The 20,854-nt window shown below is 26.4% G+C and overlaps 2 protein-coding genes across 2 annotated transcripts in view; both read left to right on the top strand.

Annotated features, from left to right (window-relative positions):
• The first annotated feature begins 701 nt into the window (after window positions 1–701).
• Window positions 702–7,947, top strand: LOC113551983. The gene is made up of 10 exons (XM_026954612.1): window positions 702–756; window positions 3,642–3,736; window positions 3,803–3,914; window positions 3,980–4,107; window positions 4,174–4,379; window positions 5,007–5,163; window positions 5,595–5,733; window positions 5,852–6,098; window positions 6,168–6,359; window positions 7,719–7,947. The coding sequence occupies exons 1-10, from the start codon at window positions 702–704 to the stop codon at window positions 7,825–7,827; spliced, it is 1,440 nt and encodes a 479-aa protein (XP_026810413.1). The 3' UTR covers window positions 7,828–7,947.
• A 2,798-nt stretch (window positions 7,948–10,745) lies between these two features.
• LOC113552485 (probable serine/threonine-protein kinase DDB_G0272282) overlaps window positions 10,746–20,854 on the top strand; it is a 61,432-nt gene continuing 51,323 nt past the window's right edge. The window contains exons 1-3 of the mRNA XM_026955361.1: window positions 10,746–11,056; window positions 13,439–13,548; window positions 19,644–19,774. Of these exons, the coding sequence (XP_026811162.1) occupies window positions 10,746–11,056; window positions 13,439–13,548; window positions 19,644–19,774 (552 nt within the window). The remainder of the gene's footprint in view (window positions 11,057–13,438; window positions 13,549–19,643; window positions 19,775–20,854) is intronic.

The raw sequence follows: 20,854 nt of genomic DNA, 5'->3' as shown, positions 1-20,854 counted from the left end.
AATATACGTATAACTAAACTATATCTATATTCTTAAAATTATACTAACAACTATAAAATGTATTATCAACGTATTTTTCTAGCCCTCTATTCAAATGGTATATTATAAGGTATGTTTCAAATCGATTTTCACGTATTTAGATTTTATTTTTTTTAAACGAAGTTACATAATACATACCTACCTAATTACAACTATTTCATCACTTGCGTACCTACATATTATAACCATATGAAATATATCTATTAATGTCGAATAAAGAAATAAATAAGTCTCTTATTATACGTTATTCAATGGAATAAAGAATAAACCATTACGAATTATTTGTCTGTCTACGTTGATCCGTCTTGTCCTTGACTTTGTATGCAACAAATACGACCACGCTATAATATATCGTATTATATTATATTATATACACACATAATACGAACGATTTTGTTGACGATCTTAATAAATATAATAATAATTATAGTAATAGTAAAAATTATAATGATGAATCAAAAATTGTCTTGGAACTGGTTATGGTGTGAGAAAGTGGTCAACCTTAGATTATGACCGTACACAGTGCACCTGTACAACACAGTTCAGCAACAGTACGCAAGCAAGTTGGTTACTGGTAGAATAAAGAATATTGCTTTCGAAAAAATGACGTAAATATTTGTGTTTTTTTTTGTGATCTCGTAAACCAAGACTACGACGTAGGAATGGATTCTGCACTTAAAGCGATCGCAGTGATTGCGTTTTACGTTTTTCCAATCGGTAAGTGTATGCTTTGTTAAATTATCTAAAAAATAATATGATTAGCCGTAATTTAACCTGAATACAAGTCATTTAAAAAACTACAAATATTTACTAAACACATACTCGTGTGTGTCTCGTATGCATATACTTTATGCATTACATAGAGTTTATTAACATTTTTACGTAACAAGACATAATAAGATTATATATATTGCATAGCATAACTTAAGTTCTATAAAGAATATTTTAATTAAGCTTATAAACTTTAAGCTTATACCTATATAAACTATAGGTATACTGCAGGATAAAATAATGTTGTTGAACGATTTAGAATACAATTTTTTTTATCTATATAGATTTTTATTGATGTATTACACATATCATGTATACTTGCTGTCTGTAATTTGATTATTTTTGATCAAATACTAAATACGCATGTCGATCATAATATTTCATTCAAACTACGAGCTTAATATCATAATAATAGCTATATAAGCACATATTATGTAAATACTATAGGTATAATGTCATGGCCATTAACGAAAGTCTGCATTTTTCAGTTAAATAACAAACTAATGTATACTTAAAGTGTAGCTCATTAAATTATATTTATGTTGCACACACCAAACGATTTCAAAATATATTGTTTTATATAAATTGATAATAAAAATGAATCAATCAAAAATAAAATGGTATACCTTTATTCTTGTCTTAACTGAAAAGATATTATAACTATTTTGAAATTTTTTATTGTAATATGATTCTAAAACTCAATAGAAATTTAAAAAATATGACATGTGTATTTTATTCGACTACAAAATATCATTAGTTTTTGAAATGTTTGGATTAATTAAAATTGTTTATGAAGACAAGTATTACCGGCATCAAACTAATAACTTGTTTAGTTTGGATTAAAAAATAATTAAATTATCTTGATAGGCAATGTAAGTTGTATATGAAAATATAAAAAAAACAAAGTAAAATTGACAATTGTTATTTAAATTATAATTTATTTAATATTTTTGGAACCTTGTGAATAAAATGGTAGACATATTAAAACAATACAGACATATATTTACAATGCAGAGACCGGATGTAGAGTTCTCGATTCACATATCGGTGCCAAATACTGAAATACTAGTGTATTAATATTATAATATACTATCAACTGTCGTATTCGTAACACAACGTTCGATTAAATTTAAAAAACGATGCTTATTGATATTTTTCACGGTTGTCGATAGTTTGAAAAATTACTGTCAAAATCATAAAATGTATCAACTAGACTCAATTTGTAAATTTTTGTTACCATAGAGCTAAATTTAACTTTTGGAGCAATTTTATGTTTGAAAAAATGTAAAAATAATAAAAAATATCATTATAAGTCCATTAATATTACTCTCTTTATAAAGTTATGCAAATTATTCGACATTTAAGAAATAAATATTTGTTCGACCTGAATCAACAAGTCACTTGCTTGAAATTAGTAGTTACTATCATTTATTTTATATTAGGAGAAATTGGTAATAAATCGTAACAAGCTCACGGTGGGTAAAAGTGAAATCAGTGAAACCGATTTCAAATAACAATTAGTGACAATTTATAAATGCTGGAAAATATAAAACATGATCATCAAATCAATATTTTAGTCTTTTCATACATACGTATGAGCATGGATTTTATTTAAAAAAAAACATCGATTTATTCGTTTTTGAAACTGAAAATTTCAGACATTATTGTATTGAGATTAATACTCGGCCTTACTGTGAAAGCGTAACATTTCAATTCATCTTTTCAAATGTCGATTATTTGTATACCACATGATCTACTATCACTTCCCACAATACCTTCTCACACATCGTTATGTAATTATTATTCTAGAAGCATAATAAAAAAAAAATGTATGTGGAGTTTTTAATAATATTATAATATGTGCTAAGGTCGCTAAAGAACGTTGAACTTTACTAGACATTCTCAGGACATGGTATACCAAACTAATTTAGGTTAGCCCTACTATTCCAGCGGTTAATTGTAATTCGATCGTTTAAATGTTTAATCATATAGAAATATAGAATATAATTCGAGCACATATCTATAAATAACCGTACCTATAGATTAATAAGTAATCCAAATGTTTGCGTAATTTTAATTTCAATATTTTATTAGATGTAGTATTTCTGAATAATAATGATTCGTTTTTAACAAATTTACAATCGAAGTTAAAAACATAAAACTATAAACTTAGCATTAAATTATGGGGAGTTTTTTTTAAGAAATGTATATTTCTATAATGATTATATATAAAACGATTTAATTTATGACTCACGATTGTTTTATGTCTCCTGAATACATGGAAATTAATGCGGCCACTACCCAACTACTAACCTAACTTGAAAATAACCAGTACCTATATTTATTGGTTTTGTTGCTTCGAATTGAATGTAATAGAAGTATAATATTTAAATTAATTTCTAGAATAGGTGTTCAATTATATTTTTACATAATACTCATGCAAATTGTTTACCTTTATCGGTTTTTTTTTTATCATAACAGGTTTATTTTGACTATTTTTGATACGTTTTATTTTTACATTAATAAATCTAAAACTATTTATTATGTCGAACTTATTAATCTCCATATTTTTTATTCTGATACAAAAAATATTGTGGAAGAAAATAACCTTGGAACTTATTACAAAACTATAAAATATTTAATACATTTTTAAAATAATAATAAATTCCATAATGTTGTATAATTTGTATTATTTAAATAGGTACAAAATATATGACGATAAAACCTTGATATTTAATAAATATTTTATGCTCTTATGTGTTATGATAATTATATAATATAATGAATTCAATAGTACTTAATATATATATATGTTTTTAAATTTATTTTAGCATTGTGTGAAACTACTGGAGAAACTTTTGTCTGCCCTGAAGTCGGTGGAAATGGGAACTATGCTGATCCAGCCACATGTCGTCGTTTTTATCAGGTATTTTCAACATTTGATTGTATAAATGTCTATATATATATATTTTAAACATAATCACATTTTTAGTGTGTAGATAATTTTCCGTACCTAAATCGTTGTCCTGCGGGCTTATACTTCGACGATGTGAACAAATTATGTACATTTAAAAATGAAGCCCGGTGTGGACCTCTTCCTACAAGTAAGGTTTTATTCATATTAGTATACAATTAAATACTAATAATATAATATCATGATTTGATTTAGCTGAAGCTCCAAGTACAGAGAATCCTATTGATTTAGCTCAAAAATGTGATACAAGTCAGTGTACATTACCTTATTGTTTTTGCTCCAGAGACGGAACCATCATACCTGGTGGTTTAGATCCAAAAGAGGTATGTTTTTTTTACCATAATAAAATAATATTTTGACTTTGTTTATATTCTCAAAAATATTTTTAGACACCCCAAATGATTCTATTGACATTTGACGGAGCATTGAATCAAAATAATTATGATCACTATCAAAAAGTATTTTCCCACAATAAGAAAAATCCTAACGGATGTCTCATTAAAGGTACATTCTTTATATCACACGAATACTGTGATTATAATATGGTACAAGAATTCGCACACAAAGGCCATGAGATTGGTGTTGAAACTGTGTCGTAAGTATATATAAATATATAATATAAACTAAACATCAATAATTATATTTAGTTTATAACACTGAACAATTAAATTGATGATGTTTATAATACATTGATACGTATTAATAATGATTAGAGTACCCGAATACAGATTTGGATGGCATTTGTTTTTTTCTTACTGGTTCAAAACGAAGCTTTATTAGCTATAAATGTGAAACAGAATAAATTTACAACATTTTGGATTTTGAATTTTGTGTTTTTATTTTTAATGCTTTTTTACTGTTTAAATCAATATTAATAGATATTAATTATTTTTTAAAACATAATAACAGAGTAAATTTCTTTTTAAATACAGTTTAAATCGAGAAGTCTTACGATTATGAATTTCCTTAATTATATTAAATTAAGATTTAAGACTCTCTAAAAATAAAGATTATAATATTAATAATATTATTTTACAATAATTTTATAATTATTAAAACAACAATTAATTTAAAATTAATATTAAAAAAAAAATCCACTTTATAGCTTGTTTTATTTGAAATTCATATTTTACTGTTTTTGTAATTTAAAATCAATATTCTAATAACAAATATTATTGATATCTAAAAAAAAGTTAATTTAAATTAAATTATGTATTCGTAGATTACAAAAAGGATTACATGATAAAGGATATGAAGAATGGGTCGCTGAAATGATTGGAATGAGAGAAATCTTAGTCAACTTTGCAAATTTAACGAAAAGCGATATAGTTGGCATGAGAGCACCATTCCTAAAGCCTGGTAGAAACACACAATACGAGGTTTTTAACATTTTATATTATATATATTTATGTAGGTGATTATAAAATAAATTGAAGATAAAATATATTATTTTATATTATTTCTTATAACTTCATATATCTTTCCTTTTTTTTATACGTATTCGATCATTGAAATATTTCAATAAATTTGAGAATTCTTTATTCTACATAAATTGTGTTATCACATATGAAATTGTATATACTTTCATATAATATACAATTTTTATTTTATTTGTATTAATCAATGTGTAACTGATTTTCTTAGATTTGTAATCAACTTTTTTTTTTTGAAAATTTATTTTCCTTTCCCTTTAATATAATTTATTAATAGTTTTAACTTAATATATAAATTTAAAAAATAACAAAACTGGAAAATGTTTAAATCTTTTCAAGTATAGACAATAATGTAATATATATTAATTTAATTCTAGGTAATCGAAGACTACGGGTTCGTATATGATAGTTCTATCGGTATACCTCCATCTAGGGTACCAATATGGCCATACTCTTTAGATTATAAGATTCCACATGAATGCAAGTCTGGAACTTGCCCGACTAAATCATTTAAAGGTTAATTTCTAGAAAAAAAAATACTAAAAAAGTATAATCAATTTCAGTGTGATCATTTTTATTCTTTTTTTAAGTAATTTAAATTGTAATGTCACATTTTTTTAAATAATTATTACAGGTACGTGGGAAGTTCCTTTGAACGCTCATTACGTGGCGACTTACGAAGGCGGCCACTGTCCGTATTTAGATCAATGCGTATTGCATAGTCATGATGCTACTGAAGTGTTTGAATGGCTCCGTGAAGATTTCGAACGGTATTATTCGCAAAACCGAGCGCCTTACATGATGCCTTTCCACACTAACTGGTTCCAAATTAAAGAACTTGAAGATGGACTGCATAAGTTCATTGACTGGGCAAATAAACAGTAATTAATATTTATATAATTGTAAGGTTGATAAAAACTTAACTAATTAAAACTAAATGTTCAACTTAGGCCAGACGTATGGTTTGTCACAACTACACAAGCATTAACGTGGATGACTGATCCAAAGACCACTAAAGATTTGTCTGGATTTGAACCATGGATGTGTGATAAACCCGAACAATTACCTTCGCCACCTTGTAATTTACCGAACAAATGTCCATTATCATTTAAGCATCCAGAAACCAATGTATCCGGAACGAGGTAATTTATTATAATCTATATATTATATTATGTTACGGACTAAATAGAAAACTACAATTTTTATAAAATGTTCGAGCAATGTATTTAAGTATTGAATACTTATATAAGCACTAAGCAGGTAATGTATATTTATATATAATCGCACAAACCGAGCATCTTAAACAATGATAAAAGTCTAGTGAGCAATATAAATATGAAGTTATATTCAAGTTTAATTCGTAATATGTATAGTTTTTATACCTAAATACTAAGTAGTTGAATAACCAGATCGAATATAATGGATACAATTTTTTTGAAAATTTAGAAATTTCAAAGTAATAAAAATAAATAATATCATAAACATCAATGCATCCCAAACGGCTCCCGTCCATTGTTTGCTTATTCCAAAACGGCTGCCGTCAAAAAAGGTTTTACGAACAGCTAAATTTCTAAACAATTCCCATCGAAAAAAAATTTACAAACAGGTAAATTCCCAAACTGCTAACGATAATACCAGTATACTAATTTGAGCTTTTCTAAGTCTCTGGTATAAGTAAACGAATTTTATGAAAAAAAAAACAGAATCTCATTAAGCAAATAAACAACGAGTTTTTATTAAACAAAATAACACGCATTGAGTTTATAAAAAAATTGTGCCAAAAAACTTTACCAATAATTTAAATTTTAAATTTTTTTAATATTTTTATATATAAATACACTTTAAAATTTTTCTAACTTATTCTTAATTTAATTCACAGTAACGCAATACTATATTAATATAATATGTTTTTTTATATAATTTTTTTACATTTTTTTATAATTTACTTAGTGTTTACCATTACATTTTTAATCACACCTCTTTTGAGACAGTCCTAAGTCTGTATGAAGTGGGAAAGAATTTGAGTTGTAAAAAACCGGAGCCGTTTGGGTAATTATTTGTTCGTAAAACCTTTTTAGACGGGAGCCGTTTAGGAATTAACCTTTTTTTAAAATGGGCGCCGAATGGGCTACGTCCCATAAATATATGGCAGTTAACGTTGAGTGCATTCGCAATTTGTATTACTTTGGTATTTGATGGTGAGTCAAAAACAGGGGATCACTATCACCTATTAAGTATTGACTATTGTCTGTGTGCATTAATTGCATTATCTATAAATTATAATAAGTGATATACTAAAATAAAAAATTTTAATATAAATTTGCAGTTTTAATGGTTTTTAAATATTTGCCAAACTTAATCACATAATTTATTTATACAAAATCTATTAAATAATGTATAAATTAATATATTTTTTGAATTTAAGTAGATGTATCAAAATACAATAGCTTTATAGTATTTTAGAAGAAAAAAATAATTAATAAATATTATGACGATTTCAGGTATTTGTCCACGTGTAAAGAATGTCCAAGGAAATATCCATGGCTCGGTGATTCAAAAGGAACTGGTGTTGCTGGAGCCGATGTGTACTCTCCAGACAACAGAAAATAGTTTAATAATTATTTTTTACTTTATAAACCAAAAATATTTATTATTTTCTTTTTTCATTTTTTCAATTAATTTAATGTTTAATGTTTAATTCAGTTTAAATTATTTGATAAATACCTATTTAATGTTTCACAAATTATTTTAATAAATATTAAAAATTTCCAACATTTTATTAATGATACAATACAGTTTTTTTAATAGTAATGAGAATTCAACAAATAAATAATACAAATCATAGAATAATATGATTATATAGTCTATATTGTCCTAAGATAATATGTAGTTATTATTTTCAATAAAGTTTCAAACCAAACGTTTTTCATATAATTTAATTTGTTTTTATTTAATCCTATACATATTTGAATATTTATAATATTGAAATATTCCATTGGTGTTTATATATTTATTATAAATGATACACACTGATATCTAACTAATTATATACATACAATAGTTTACACGGATGTAGTTACCTAGGTCAAATTAAATTACCTAATACTAAAAACTAAGTGTATACAATTAACTTCTTACTTACGATTTAATTTTTGTTTAAAAATAATTATTTATCTGCGTATTTAATTATTTAAATCTTGAGTCTTAAAACATTAATAGATTATCGTAATTATATTGTTAAATGTTAATATGTACCTACTATTGGTAGATACTATTGACGTATTATTTGATCAATTGGTAACTAAATTTATTTGGTTAAAATGTATAATGACTGTTAATAGAATAGATATTTAAAATTAAAATGTGTAAACTTTACTTTATAATTTCGAGTTAAAACATTTTTTACTTTTGATTATTAAGTATAATATTGGGTAGTTGACCTTAAAATTTGTTCAAATAATAAAACTGCTACATTTTTTTACGAATACTCCAACGCAACACTTCAATACAATTCTAACCAGCTATTAAGTTATTTAGTTTCACTCGCCTACCTAAACAAAACAGACACCTCAAACAGAACTGGTTCCGTGACCTAACACACAAAAATTTAAATAATATAAAATTGTACTAGGCGATCTCAACTGTGTGACTTCCTCTCGTGTATATTCATATCTCTTATTAAATAGTTAGTTGTTTCAATTTATCGAACGTTATTCGAATGGATTAACGTTTTCCCAAAATAAAAATTTTTATTTTTAAAACCTAATCTTTGCACACGTGGAGCATTGGTTAAATATTAAATAACATCATCGGTTATCGTATTTATTTCACGAAAAGACATCTACACTATATTATGAGTATTTCTTGGACCGTGATCGTGACCGTAATTTATACCATATAGATATTATGAATGATATCATGTTTAATCGCTGTTGCGCGGTGTGTCGGAAAATGAATTAATATTTTGCGCTAGACGCAGAATAACTATAATACCGACACATAGATGGCGCATGCAGTTATGCAAAATGAAATAAACAATAATGTAATTAATATTTTGAGTTCTGATCGATGTTATTTTCAGTGATGCCTCGGATTCTTACTCATTGCTCAGTACTCAACTAGTCATCTACACTCTAACCCGATCTACCCAATCTCTTGCACAGTACGCTCTTGGTACTAAATATCAATTATTATTTTAATAACAATATTTTACATATGTACATTTTTATCAGGTGGCTGATTATGTCCGAGGTACGAGTAAATAATAAATTAGTTATATTGCGCTATAATTATGTTAGTTACATAATTGAAGTTTGTTAATAATCAAATGCAACAGTCGAGGGGATAGCATACTGAAATGTACATACCTCTATGATGTATAAGCAAGTTGTGGATTTGTTGTAAATAAATTTGGCTAGCCGCTGTTGAGATTAAAATTTTCAAGTATGACTTAGGGACACTTATTATAGATATATACTATTGTCCTACCTAATATATAGGTATTCCTATACTTATAGGATATAGGTAATTCACACCTATCCTAACGTAATCTTAATGTATTATAATATTATTACTTTGTCATAGACAGATAATATTTTTGAAAATTGATCTATTCCGCTTATTATTGTAATTTAGAATTAATTGTTTAAATGTAATATTTTTGCAAAATTATAGTGAGTCATTTTTAATAATAGATATAATTTATAACGTTCTTATGTTAAAAGTACTGTTTACATACATATAATGCATTTGTATAATCATATAAATATATAATGACATAATAATTATAAGTCATAACCAACACTTGAAAATAAAATATGGAAAAAGTATATTTATTAAGACGTACTTAGGTATGAAATATAATTTATAAGATAATCTACCTGCGTCAAAATTATTATAATTTGCACCACTGAAGTTTGTTAAAATTTTATTTTTCGTATAAGTTATTATATTAATTGGACATAGATATTCTAATAATATATTTATTTTTAATAATTATTATTATAGTTTATGTAAGTAACCTACATATTTGTACACACAAGTTAATCAATATCATATCCCTCAATAAAACCATATACATGCATAATAAATAGTAAAATGTTTTAATCTAAATTTATCTATTAGCACAATTTTTAATACAATGTTTTTCATCCTCACGAACAACGTTGAATATATTTTTCTTCCATGATGCTCATCGGCCATGTACTCTTTGTCTCTATGTGCACCCAATTTTCCGTCATTTGGAAAATCGTTAAGAGATGTTTTTTTATCGTAACTATCTATTATGTTGAATAAAACGTTATTATTTATTATTAATCTTCTAACGATAAATCAATTATTGGAATTTATATCCGGATGGATAAAATATAAATATATTCGATAAACTTTAAAACAGGTAAATACAATTTTTAATTACATACACCTAGTTTAATTTTAAATCACTTTTTAAACTAAAATACAAAAATGTTTTGATTTGTTCAAAACATATTAATAGTTAATTCAAAATTTGATGTTAGTGATAATACACAATGTATTTCATCAATAACGAAGATATTCCTGAGAAAAAATCAAAATTTTTACCAAAATCGGAAATCGTGTCAAAACCAGAAATCGAGCCAAAACTTGACATTGCATTACAACCAGAATTATCTAAGTCTATTAATGATAATACAATACATCAATCGAAATCAATAACCAATGAGAATAAAGTTGAGAAACGAGTGTATGGTCGAGCCAGGGCAAATTTGAGCTTCAGCTCATTTTATATATTCTGTGAAGATTTTCGCAAACAGCTTAATTACTTATATCCTCATAAAAGTGAAACTTATCATAAAACTATGTAAGTATTTACACCAAAAATAGTTCTTAATATTAAACATTTAAACATATTATATATTTTATATTACTCTATTGATTGAAGCGATAGTATTAAAGTAAAAGTTATACCTATCTATGTGGATTATTTTCAGTTACTTATTAATTTATTATTGATTTATTTATTTTTTATTAATAATCTAATAGTAGGTATTATTATTTTAAAACAGTATCGTACATTTTACACTTCATGATAACAGTTTTTAATAAATATATGAGACTTACGCATATAGTACCTATGTAAATTAGATAAGTACAATAAGTAGCCAATATTCAAAACAGTTTTAATACATTACAATATGTTTAGACTTTTTTAAAACAATAGTTTATTCTCATATAATTCTATAATAATAATATACCTATCATAAACTAAAAGTATTGTATTAATATAGTATATATATAATACATTTTATAGTACCAGTTAATAGTTATTAAAAATAAAAAGACCGTCACCTACATTATTATTTATTAATTGAAAATATTTTCTTATAACAATATAGATAATATAAATTATTTAAAATAAAAATTCCATTCAATCCTTACATATTTTTTTTTTTATTATTGATAATGTAAAACGTTATCATGACACAATAATTACAATGTTTTTTTCTTAATATTATACTTGATATCCTTTCGGTTTACTATAGAATATTTCGCGTCAATGAATGACCAGACATTTTTTTCATGTATATTTAACCACACGTTACCATTTTCCTTTTCAAAATCTTAGAAACACGTCTTATCGTAAAACTGATGTTATAAAAGTTGTTATTTAAAGGAAACTTTGATACAAGTTTAATAAAAACACTATCCAAAATCCAAATAAACTGTAACATATTGAAAGAAAAAATAAAACTTGGACGATTTGTGCAGATAGCGTAGCTGAACAACAAGTGCCTAGTATAAAATGATAATAAATAAACATAATGGCCGATTAATAATGCACCACTATAATAAACGTGTTGATATTATAGATGACATTTAGAGGAGTGTAGAGGTCAAAAACTATGTAGAAACAATCCAACCCTTAAGTAATAAAATTGATGAATTATTATTATTTACTAAAATAATTTTCATAAACTATAAAGTAGGTAGATTTGAAAGATTAAATGTAGTTGAAAACTATTTTTATCGTCTTTTAACTTATATTATATGTGTATAACTAAATAAATGTATACAAATAACATTATTCTGGTTATCCTGCAGAATTTATAAGAGTATCCATAATTTCTACAAATGTATTACAAACCAGTAGCTAGTTACAGTATTGTCATAATAAGTTATAAAAAGTATAAAAATCTAATCTAATAACATTGCTATTCATATAAGAATACTAAAAAATAAAAAATTGTAAATGTTAACATGCATAAATACACTAAGAAAATACTTAATCATCAGTTTTCTGACTAACCCAAACGAATACCTAATTATATCATAAGAAGTTAAATGATCAAGAAATTGGTATGCAAAATTAAAAATAATTGTTCACTAATTAATTTAATTTTCGTCAAAACATGAGTACCTAGTCAAATGTTCGATTATCTAATAATCAGTTAAGTTAGTTAACAATTTGACACATTAAGTTACTGAAAACAGTTTTTCCAATAATTGATTTAAACAATACTTACGTACTTAGTTTATAATAATATTTTATTAGATTTCCGTAATAGTGAATAGTGATTACTGATTAGTGACTTACCATGTCATAAATAATATTAAATATAAATATAATCATTCTACGATATGTTGGTATTGATTTGTAAATTATAACACATAACTTTTTAGTCAATAACTTATTACCTAGCTTAATAATAATACTTCTGATGTAATATTTTCAATTATATGATTTTGTAAAAAATTACCTAGTTTAAGTATAACAAAGGTACAAATGTATAGTATTAACAATAAAAAGAGAAATAACTTCTAATTTATAATGATAAAAATATAACATAAAATATTTTTACAAATAAAGATTGACACACCATCTTTACTCAGAATAGTTTTTCATACACTTACAATGATTTGTCAATTCAAATTTAACATGTAGATATTATGCCCATTACAATTACAGTGAATTACTCAATAATAACGGTCAATAAAATTAACTCAAAATTTACTATATAGCTTAGCTAGTTCCTAATTTTTTTTTATATGAAATTGTTATACTTTTACAATACTATAATAGAAAATAATAATAACTTTTTGTAAAGTTTTTAAAGTAATTTTTCGATGAATTTCATTAAAATTTTTAAAACTTATTTCAATCCATTATGATTATGATTATTATTATTATTATTATTATTATTATTATTATTAATAGTTTCTTTTACTATTTTAAACTTGTTAGACTCAACTATATGTGGAAACATTTAAACATCAGAGACAAACATAAATATTATGAAACTGCAACTAAAGCTCGCACGATGTACAATCTACCAGAACTTCCATGTCGTGCAGGTAATAATTTTAATTGTTAAGAGTTAAGAGTTAACCTATTGGCTATTATTGATTAATTTGTTAAATTAGATAATATTATAACTTATTTAAATATCATAAATAGTTTATAATATAATATAACTTAATAATAAAAGAAAGCAACATTAAATAATATTATTAAATAGTTATTATAATTAAATTTATAATTATGATAAGAATACCACAATACCCCTTTCTTTTCAAACATAAATTATATAATAAAGAACTACAGCTTGCCCGGATTCTTTAAGATTTTTTTAAATACAATTCAATATTACATACTAAATTTAAGAATATTAATATTATAGGTAATTGGATAAATTAGAAATGTCAACTAAGTTAACCATAATAGTATGTTATTTTATCTAGTTACGTAGTTCTTATACCAATTTTTTAGAGAGTTCCGTCTCGGTATAATATAAAACATAATATATAATTTGTATTGTAGATGAAAAATAAAAGATTATGAGAAAAGGGAAGAAAAAACCTTCATTTTTTTTTAATAACACTCATAGTTCTACAAAATTATCGTATATTTTTATTTTTATGACCAATAACGGGTATTAATTTGATAGTGGTGATTGGCGAGTACTACTGAGTACCACACTTTATTTGATGCACGTAACATATAATTATGCTTATTAGTTATTTTCAAATATTAAGGGCTTCATTTAAATGTATACAAATAATTATAACGATGTTGCGCTTACGAACTTAAGAATGGCTCACAAAGACGAGCAATTTGTCCAACGTCCAACCAATTCTCATACTGCAGGGTTTGCAGAAACCATCGCGCAACACGCCCTTTCCTAATTACGCTTGTTACAACTTTAGGTGGGAACTTCATGAACACGTCCGTCAGCCAATTCCAATAATTATATACATATTCAGTTTAATATAAAATACGATGTAATAATATATTTAAATATCTTTTAATGAAACACATTATAAGGTGTATGTATGGTTTGAGCAGATTTTTTAACAAAATCAAATACTATTACTTTTTTCTTACTAGTCTTGTCATGATAAGAGTTTGAAAACTGACGAGACAACTTGACCGAAATACGTTTTTGTAAGTTTACATGTTCATTGATTTTTTTCGCTACATCACATTGTATACGCGTGTAAGGTCAAACTAGGTATTTGCTTGGTAAAGATGTATATAATACACTCACGTATGAAAATGTGCATTGCGTATAAATGTGAAAATTTATTTTTCAAATGAAAACGTTATTATAATCATAATATAGAGATAGATTATATTGTATATTTATAATATATTGCTTAGAGTTGTTATATAACTATAAAACGATATAGCATCTATGTAATAATATGGAAAAATATTTCAAATTCAAAGGTAGCAAAAAAAAAATAATTAAGTACCTAACTAAAATTTTAAAATGGAAGGTTATGTTTTTATATTTAAATAATTTGAATCTTATAATATATAACACTACAACTAACTAATAACTAATAAATTTTTTCCATTCAGATAATTTATAGATAGTTTTTATCAATGTTTCAATATGTAATTATTTACATTCAACACCTTTTTTTCTTGTTATTTAAAGATCAATACGTCATAATCATTATTATTTATAAATTATACTTACATACCTATAATCTATATTACAATTTATTATGTATACTCGTATAATATATTTTATATTGATATTAAATTGATAAAAATAACTAAGTGAATATTCATAATATTACTATTATCAGGTATACTGATAAACTGATATTCCAATCATAATTATTATTATTTCTAACGTAGCCACATTGCCACATTGTTCTTTAAATACCTTTTTTCCAATTTGAGAACTGTAGCTATGTTGTGTATTTAGTTTATTTCTGCTATACGTTGCTCATTTGAATAAAATATTCTTAGTATATCAGGTACTAGCCAACTAGCCACTATATGGAGTCAAATATTATACGTTTAGAATCACTTGCAGATTTAGCTTGACTTAAGACCGCGTGACATGGAAAAATATACGTCATATAATATAAAATATAGGTTATATAATTTCGTCTTACCCGCCCTAATACTGCCTATGTTTGCATTGTGTTTATTCACTCGTACATATATAATTTTACTATATAATAATAAATCATTAATTATAATTATTACCTACACCTACCTAATACAATATTCGCCGTTCGTGAAACACCCTGCACTTATATTATGCCAAAGGGTAATGTACTAATGCGTATACAATAATAATACGATACATATTATGTATTATATATTATATAAGGAAAGAGTTTGTCGCGTTCACGTTTACCCCGTCACTACTAACCCACACCGTTCTTCTGGTATAACCTATTACACCGAGCATGGTTTTATTCTCCCTCCGCCCTGGGGGCATATCAGCCACGAAACCCTCGGAATACTACATAGGCGACCAACGCCTACCGCTCCCACCTCGACCAAAAATCCATACAGTACATTATACAGCAAACACAGAGGCGCAAGGGCTATAAGGGTGCTCACCATTTAGCACCAGGAATTCTACCACCACAAATCCTATAGTAGTACTTTTATCATGATATTGTCTTGAACATTTTGTTTAACATTAAAAAATATATATACTTATGTATTATATTATCTACAGGATAACATATATAACAATATATAACAATCTTTTCGAAAATTTTCTTTTTGAAAAATGTTAGATACTACCTATACTGGCTATACTTACATGCAACTCTAATATTTCATATTGCATTTATTTTTTCATTCTCGTGTTTGTCGGACGTTGGTTGATCCATTTATCAACTCTTGATTTTTAAATCACAACCTAGATACGTTTTTAATTTCATAACCTGAAGTAGGATATTTTTCTAAAAGATAAAAATATAGATAAAAATACAGATAAGTATAATTAGGTATTATAACAACATTGAAATAACAATTGTTAATTAATAAGCATTTATTTTAGAGTTTAGATGGACGAATTGTTCCTATGCGCACACACTCCCAAAAAGTCACACACACCTGAACACGCTCACCGGGTGAGTGGCAGTGGTAGCGGTGGTGGTGGTGGTGGTGGTGGTGCGACGTGTCGACGGCGCCTCGGCGCCGTGCGGTCGAAAACCGATGGATTGGCCGCGGCGGTGGTATTGATTCCACTGGCGGTGCGCGCAAACACCGCCACTGTCGCCTGAACCGCGCGCGCCTGTGTCGGCCGCCGGCGTCGGCGTCTGTGACGGCGGCTACCCATGCGTCAGCCAGCCGCGCGCGCTCCAAACAACCCCCAACCAATATACACGGCTTCCCCACAGCCAAACACATCCACCCGCACCGGCCTCTGCCACACGTACATACCCATTATTATTATTACGTTCACACGCCGCCACCGGTGTGACGGCGGTGCGGGCGCAAACGCACACCGAGAAAAGACTCCTGGCGACACCACCGCATATGCGTGTGGGGTGTATAGAGCGACAGCCTAACCGTAAACGTTTCTCGCTCCTTTTCCCGTTTGTTCACCACCTCCACGTCCTGCCGGTGGGCCTGCTGTACCGCTCCGCCGAATCTGACTCACGCAGTCGCGCTCAGTGGATATACGTCTACCGGTGGTGGGCGCGCGCGCGCGCGTGTATTCCCCACCTGCGCGCGCACCGCAATATATACGTGACAACCGGCAACCAGCAACCAGCACGTGCGCGCGAAAGCTCAATACGCTTCGCTAACGCTCCAAGACGACACGCATACATACAATTATGCTTACACGTACGCGTACTGTAACACACCACACACCCACGCCTACCCACATCTATCGTATTCGCGTGCATGTAGAATAATCTACGTACTTATGCATGCTGTTGTTTAAAGTGATTTGAATTTTTCCTGTCGATTACGACCACCGTACTGCTACTTGGACGCGTTTTTTCGACATAATTATTTTATAATATCATAACATTATGATATACCAATGAAGAATTATCGTTAATATTGTTTTTGATTTGACCACAATTCACGGTGAAAGTCCAGCAATAACACCGGAACATTTGTTTGGTTCTTCAAACGGCGAATTGGTAATATTACGATTTACTATTTATAGGTACATCAAAGGTACACTGACGATACGATATTCCAAAAATCGTTGTCAAAACGCCATTTTATTCACTAAGTTAAATAAACACTTTATATCGTAATATAACCCATCCAGTTCATCTTAGCACTCGGCAACCGTTAAAATTTAAAAAAAAACTGGTCCAAAAACCATATTATATATTTTTTTAAATGATCTCATGAATGATGATAGAAAATAGAATTACAATATTATTTCAATATAGTATAGTTATTTGACTACAGTTTTTTTTTTAAATCTTAACCATTTTCTAGTACCAAAATGTACTCGATGGGTTATAATTGTACGTAATATGTGGTAAGATAAACTACAAGAACCTTAAAAACATCTAATATATTATAATATAAAATTATTAAACTGTCAACAATGAAACAAAAAATAATCAATATCCTTTTAAATTAATTGTTTATTCGTCTAATGCCCAGATTATAACAATGATAACATATTATATAACATTTTACTAAATTTAATTTAATATTATGGACATTTCAGTGTAATTCGATTTTTAAGTACATACCTAAATATAGTAAAAAATAATATTTAAGAAAATTTCAGTTCTAATTTCTTATAGTTCTAAAGACTTTAATCAATTTCAAAATGCATATAAAAAATTTACATTGTATAATTATATTTTTATAAAATATTGGGTCATTGGGTCTTAATTGTTGGATTTATGAAAATTAAGATTTATTTTGTAATTTCTCAGTCAAGTTAAAAGAACAAACACGCTGTGTTGTTTCCGTCTTACAAATAGACAACATGGAAAATGTACGTTCATAAATTCTAATTTTATGTTGTTATAACTTTAATATTCATGTGAATTGACTTATCATCAAACCTAAAGGTATGAACTTTATCTATGTTTTCCTTTTTATTGTTGATTTTTTACAATATAATTGATTGTTTGGGTTTTACGAACATTTTTATATTTTATTTTATATATACTCATATAACTGACTCAAAAATTAAAGTATCGTAAAATAAGATAATATAAATAATATTCTTACCTTTAAGCTTGATAATAAGTTTATTCTATTATTCTAATATCCAAGCTTACTACACAAAATTATAATTGCTGTACGTAAATTTTGATATGTAGTAATGGGCAGCAATACGCGTTAGAAGACAAAAACTACATAATATGCGGATACGAAATTTTAAAATTTAAAAAAAAGAGAGATTTATTTGAAAAATAATTATAAATAATTTTTCAACTATAATATAATGTGCTAAATAACTAGGTGGGTACTACTATGTTTACTGTAAACGCCATGGTTGATGATTATTTATATAAATTAAATTAATTAAAATATACATTGCGTTTAATTAAATTCAAAAAATAATCAATATTCAAAATATGCAATGTAGTATAATATTTATATTTATTTTATGTTTATGTAGGTACATTATTTTGTGTTAATGTGTTAATAGTAATATAATATTTACTATTAATTCGCCAATGCATTTAAAAGTGTAGTGTTCAAAAATACTTAAATATTCATTGTTGTATCACTTAAGTAAGGATCAAAATTTATTTTATAAAACGGACTTTTATTACTTGTACTCTTTACAAATTACTAATGATTTCATATTAATTAAAGAAAGTATGTGTAATTTTGAATTACTAGAATTAATTTAAGAGATATTTAATTATTATTGTTTCACTGATAAAATAAAAATAATCCAAATGTTAATAATATAAAAAAGTTTATTTAATTAAATTATATTTATTTTTTATATTATATTTATATACTCTATAAAGAATAATTTAAAATACAATACATAAATTACAATAGTATCTATTACGAAGGTACAATAAAAATTAATTATACCTAAGATAAAATTTGAAACTTATAAAACACGTATGAGTTAAAATCATAGACATTATTAAATTCAAAATAATTTCAATAATTTACTGTTTAAGTATTCATTATTTTTTTAATTAAATTAATAAATTTGTTTAATTTTCAGAAAATGATCAAGAAAAATTAACAAATACATTTACAAATAGCACAGAACCTAATACCTCCAGTGGTTCAAGAGTAGTCGGGAAACTAGTTAAAGTCAAGTTTTCAAAATCATGCGCCACACCAATAATAACACCTCTGGTAAGTAATAATTTTTCGCTTAAATGATATAATTGATGTATAAAATAATATGTTCAACTATAGTTTTAAATTATACTAGCAAATATGAAAAAAAATATATGAACATTGGAAATATTTATTAAAGGTTTCTCAGATTATATGTTACAATATATACATATTAAGTATTAACCATTTAAATAATTTGATCCCTAACGAGTAACGGTTACCAAACAGTAATTTAATTATGTAACTGGAAATTACTAATAACATTTTATAGTCAACTATGCGGTCATGCGGAGGTTGTTGTACGCATATACCTAATTTTAAAAAAGTATTTTAAATTGTAATAACATTTGTTACATGATTTAGCGATACACTTTTAGATAGTGATATTATTATAAACATTATTCGTATAATACCTTATAGTTAAATCTACATATCAAATTCTTACTGTTTTTTTCATAATTTATAATCGAGAAAATTTGCATACTATCAACTTTGTCATTGAGAATTCTGAACCCGAGTAAAAAGTATTTTTGCTTTTTTAATTTTAAAACGAGTTAAAAGTACTTAGGTATAATAATAATTATTTTTTAAAAATCCATAATGTAACGGTTTAAAATAAATTAATGAAAAAACTGCTCGAATTCTGATTATATTCTCCTTTACAAATTCGATAATAAGCAAATTTTTTCTAATATCAATCTAGAACGCAGATCTGCCATATTATGTATGTGTAAGGCAACATGTGAGGGTTTGATTCCCCTCGTGACTTTTTTTTTACAAATCTATCAATGTGTTTGTCAGTAGTCTCAATAACCATCTTTATAAAATAGTAATAGTATAATATCATTATTTGTGATAGTAAATTAATAATCATTTAATAATTAGTAATATTGTGATAGCAACTACTATCGCTCAAATTACCACATTACCATAAAATAACATAAAAATGATGTATAAATACTATAAAAAAACTATATGTGATATTTAATATCTACGAAACTACAACCAAGGCATAGGCGTGCGCACGGGTGTTGCAGGGTATGCTTTAGTAACACCTGCGAGATGCAAATAGCAAATATAGTTACAGTTTTCACA

This window comes from Rhopalosiphum maidis, chromosome 2 (genome assembly GCF_003676215.2).
Source record: "Rhopalosiphum maidis isolate BTI-1 chromosome 2, ASM367621v3, whole genome shotgun sequence".
In the NCBI taxonomy this organism is placed as follows: Eukaryota; Metazoa; Arthropoda; class Insecta; order Hemiptera; family Aphididae; genus Rhopalosiphum; species Rhopalosiphum maidis.
This window is presented reverse-complemented; position numbering and strand designations above follow the sequence as displayed.

Excerpts from the sequence above, each read along its gene's own strand:
- LOC113551983 (XM_026954612.1), top strand. The coding sequence starts at position 702 with ATGGATTCTGCACTTAAAGCGATCGCAGTGATTGCGTTTTACGTTTTT. Across the intron at positions 5,734-5,851 it reads CCCGACTAAATCATTTAAAG|GTACGTGGGAAGTTCCTTTG; the intron begins GTTAATTTCTAG and ends TAATTATTACAG. Across the intron at positions 6,099-6,167 it reads ATTGACTGGGCAAATAAACA|GCCAGACGTATGGTTTGTCA; the intron begins GTAATTAATATT and ends TGTTCAACTTAG.